General features: G+C 33.4%; 1 protein-coding gene across 1 annotated transcript; it reads right to left on the bottom strand.

Annotated features, from left to right (window-relative positions):
• Positions 1–2,505: 2,505 nt before the first annotated feature.
• LOC311085909 (uncharacterized protein) lies at positions 2,506–3,508 on the bottom strand (the record flags this gene model as incomplete). Its single annotated transcript, XM_084118527.1, has 3 exons — positions 2,506–3,009; positions 3,094–3,104; positions 3,274–3,508. The coding sequence occupies 3 exons, from the start codon at positions 3,506–3,508 to the stop codon at positions 2,773–2,775; spliced, it is 483 nt and encodes a 160-aa protein (XP_083974653.1). The 3' UTR covers positions 2,506–2,772.
• Between the last annotated feature and the right edge of the window lie 1,550 nt (positions 3,509–5,058).

Genomic DNA, 5,058 nt, shown 5'->3' on the forward strand with positions numbered 1-5,058 from the left:
CTGCGCAGCTGTTGTCACCACATCTCTAGGACCTAACTGTCCCATCAAAAGCTTTACATAACTCTAATCAAAGGCTTGCAACTGGCTTGCTTCTTGTAGTTCAATACTAGTACTAGCACAATATTTAATGCTGTGATTTGTAAATGCAAGTCTGCAGTTCACCATTTGATGCAAGATTAAAAGCCACCATAAAAATGTCCTTAAGGCAATCCTTTACACATTCTCAATGTATTTTTATTGTAAAATTAATGAAAGATTTAAAAAAAGAAAGAAAAAAAAACTAAATATATATTAACTTTATAATTAAAATAAATTAACATCATCATCTCAAAACAATGAAAACAGCAGATTTTTTAACATAACTGCACATATATGCCAACAACAAAATAAAGTTTAAGTGTAAAACGTAATTTCCACAGCGTCGTCGGGAAAACTCAATTTGCGTATCTACCCCGAATTGATAAAATAAAATAAAATAAAATTCTGAATCAAAACTATAAGGAAACACCAGTAATTTGTTTAGGCTTGGTTTGTAGGGAATTCCAAACCTGTGCACATATATTCAAACGCACATAATTATAGAATCAATTCTTAATACGCATGTGAACACCATCAGCGTTTCTCACAGGTTCGCGTTTAAAGTCTGTGTAGAGAGAATGGTGTCGTCTTAGCGGCCCCAAATTTAATAACAAATGATCGTTGCGACGGAAGCGAATCAATCAAAACTAACTTTAGCTCGAAAATAACTTTATTAAAGAACCGCTATAAAGCCAAAACAATCTCTGTTACCTTAAATTATACGTTTGTCTCTGTAAAGCTCCTTTGAAACAATCTACATTGTTAAAAGTGTTATATAGCCTAAATGAAGATGACTTGACACCATTTTTTTCTGTTTTCTTAAATTACATGGAAATGTAGGCCTATGTAAAATTACTAAAATAATGGCGATAATAGTTTCCATTTCACCACCAGTTGGCGCAAAGGGACAGTTGGCACCATTGTTCACACTGCAAAAAAAAAACAAAAAAAAAACTTTTTTAAAAAAGTTTTCATTAAACGTTTCACAGAAAACCTGTTATTTTACAGGTATTTCCTTAATTATAATGATCCTCACAGTAAAAAAAAAAAAAAAAAAGATTTCTGTGGCAGCAACAGAATATTAAACACTAACAGATCTCTCAAGATCTCAGCATCTTAACTTATTACAATCCAGTTTGTGGATTTATTCATTTTTTATAAAGTTCTTTTAGGGAATTAAAAGAGGTTTAGATGTTGATAAAATAATAAAAGTTTTAAGTTCGTGTTTGCATTAGTTGGGCTCTTGATTGTTGACTTTTTAAACTGACTTTTTCTCTGACTGCTTTAACTGTGTTTATTAAGCACATTTGTTATGGCAAAAAAGGCAAATCTGATCAGATGAATAATAATAATAATTCATTACATTTATATAGCATTTTTCTCTGCACTCAAAGTGTTAAGGGGAAATCTCCTCGAGAAGGTTTTCACTCCTCAATCTCAAGTCTAAATATTTTATGCATTATGACTTTATAAAATCTTTCAAAATATCAAAGCACTGCAGGATTTATTGTAGGGCAATAATGTGAAATTAATAACTCATATTATTAAATCATTTAATTAATGATTTGATTCTGGTTAATATCAGTGCATGATGATTATATCATCACCAACATCACCTGATCAGATTTTCTCGTGCATTTTTATTTTTAATTTTTTTTGTGGCCATAAAAAATGTGCTTTAGAGACAAACAGTTACAGCAGCCAGAAAAAGAAGAAAAAAACTTCAGATAAAAAGTCAAGGGTCAAGAGCCCAACACTGATCACCATAATGAACTTTTATTATTTTTAATAAAAGATCAACATCTAAACCTCTGTTGTCAACAAGAACTTTTGTATGAAATAGTCAAACTTGGTTTGTAATAAGTGAAGACACTGAGATCTTGAGAGATCTGTTAGTGTTTAATGTTCTTTAGGGATTTAAAGTGTTTCTGTTGTCTGAGTTTTGAGAGGTTGCCATTGTGCTGAAGAGTAAAGCCTGTGTTTCAGTCCAGAAGACCAAGAAACATTGATGTTATGATGCATGTTGCTTTATTTAAAGGCAATAATGGTGTAATCACTAACACAATGATGTCTAGATTAACATTAGCTCATGCATGTGTGCTATTGCTAGCTAATTCACACGTCTGTTCACTGACCATCTGATGCTGCAAGCTTCAGTCACACTAACTCACTGCAACACATTTTTGCAACACAGTCATAAATGATCTTTCCTTCGTTGTTGGTTTACAAAATGCTGAATCTGCTCTGTCTTCCTCCTGGGTCTGAACTGCTTTAACAATAATCAGATATGTTAAAAACAACAAAGCATGCATTCTTATACAGAATTTTGCATATCTGATTCAAATGCATTAATAGTTGTAGTAATAATAGAATTCATGACCTATTTTTCTACATTTCCTGCAGATGCAGAAGATCCCGACAACTACAGCAACAATCATCAGAGATCCAGCAGAGATCAACACTATCAGAGACACTGAGACTGGAGGAACTGAAGGAGACTGTGAAGGAGTCTGTGGGAGCAGTGCTGTAACGGCTGAAGAGAGACAGTCATTAAAGAATGTGTCAGTCTATAACAAAAGAGACCAGGGCTGTGTTTCCAAACGCATTGTGAAAGAAGTTGATCACAGAGAACACTGGTGGCAATGGTCTCCACAATCAACTTGGGCTTACAATGTTTTTGGGAAACAGATCAGGTCAGTAAACACACACATCTATCATCAGTGCTGTGGTACCTGCACATGTGTGACAGAGTGTGTTGATGTCCAGATGTGTGGTCTGGTTGCTGATGGGATTGTTCAGCACACAGCTGTAGGTGTTTTTATCCTGATATTCCACCTCCAGAGGTAGAGAGAGACTGATGCTGAGATCACACACACTGATGCTGGACAATACACTGATTCCTTTGTACCAGGAGAGAGTCGCATCACACACATTCAACACTGATGAACACACCAATGAACATGATGATGATGATGATGATGAAGAACATTGTGAAGAGTCACTGATGACAGGAACAGGCAGACGAGCTGAGAAAGATGAGATCAATGAGCAGAAATATGGATAAATCTACAGTGTTATATTTAGTTCATTGTGTTGATGAGCAGTGATTGTGTCTGTCATCTCAAACTATAACATAATTAAATATTTAAATAGCTAATGAAACAGAAACACAGGAGGAATTACATCTCGACTCACCATAGACAGAAACACTGAATGTTTTTGATGTCAGTTTCAGTCCAATTATCTCTAGTTGATAAACTCCAGTATGTTCAGTTCTGGTGTTTGTGATGGTCAGAGATCCAGTTTGATCGTCCAGCTTCAGTCTGTCTCTGAATCTCCCATCAGGAACATCATCAAATGTGGAGAAGATCCCATATTTTCTACTGCTTTCAGCTATAATATACTTTTCAGCTCCATATTTCCATAGCATGTCTTCGTCTTCATGTATTTTATCAACAGAAGTGTGTAAAGTGACAGAATCTCCCTCCATCACTGACACTGACTGTATTTCATTTGTTTCGGCAGCAAACACTCCTGATGAACATGAACAGGTTTTCAGATTAATGCTCATGTTGGTTTAGAAAGTCTGAGATCAGTTTGTAACCTTTAACAGCAGCAGAGACTACAAACTATATATATATATATATATATATATATATATATATATATATATATATATATATATAGCCTAATTGAAATATATATGATAAATTAATTACAGTTTGAAACTACATGTTTAAATATGCTGGATATATTCAACACTTTTTTTATTGTTTGACTTTTGTAGTTGTTTATGATTAGAAATAAAATGTTATAAAATGTTTTAAATTATAATTTTTTTAATTTCTGGGGATGATTTGCATTTGTAATCATTGAAACTAACATACCTTAAACAACAAGAGAGATTTGATCACAGAAGATGAAAATAATCTAATTTGAACCGCCACAGGAATTTATTACTCTGAGATGTGACTGAATTACAGTAATTATAATTTACCGATCAGACGGCAGAAGCACAAACAGAACAAAACAAACATGTGAAACATTTTCTGATGTAATAACACTAGCACAACTGATCTGAACAAACACAACAGAAGTAATGTGAGCAAGACCTCCCCCGACAGAGTCTGACCCTCCTAATGCACACACACACACACACACACACACACACACATGCACGCACACACACAAAAGCTCACACAAACACACACTCACACATACACAGTAAAGCTGCTTTGAAACAATATTATTAAAATCACTATATATATGAAGGTGACTTCACTTGACACAGACACAAACAAACAAACACATGCACATCTCACGCACAAACGATGAACATTATTTAAAAAAATCCTTGCTGCTAGTCGAGTTCCCAGCATGCATTGCGGCAGGAATGAATGATGTAGTTACTGTGAGTGAATCTCATTGTTGTTATTTACTCATTATGAGCCGCTCCTCATCTTTCCAAAGCCTATTGAAATTCCAACTTTAGTTTAATAATTGGTTTAATAGATTTAAAATGATGCATTCAAATTGCACAGTTACTTGCCTGACTGTGTTAAATATGTAAAAACAGAAGAATATTGTCTGAATATTGGATGAATTACTTTTCATGGTAAATTGTTGTTTATTTATTCAGTTCTTAATATATATATATATATATATATATATATATATATATATATATATATATATATATATATATATTAGGGGTGTAACGGTTCACAAAATTCACGGTTCGGTACGGTTCGGTTCGGTACGGTTTCCATAGGCTACAGCAAAAATAAATAAATGCCAGAGAAATTTCCTTGAATTAGTTTTTTTTTAAATTATTTTATTTAATGAAACTAACATCATAAAGTACGATTTATTTTTTTTTTTTTGCTTTTTTTACTGAGCAATAATGGAGCTATACTTGACTCTTCTTATGAGCATATAAAACAAAACAGCTCCTTGGACAAAATGAAATGTAATATTGTA

This window comes from Abramis brama (genome assembly GCF_963993115.1).
Source record: "Abramis brama genome assembly, chromosome: 6".
Classification (NCBI taxonomy): domain Eukaryota; kingdom Metazoa; phylum Chordata; class Actinopteri; order Cypriniformes; family Leuciscidae; genus Abramis; species Abramis brama.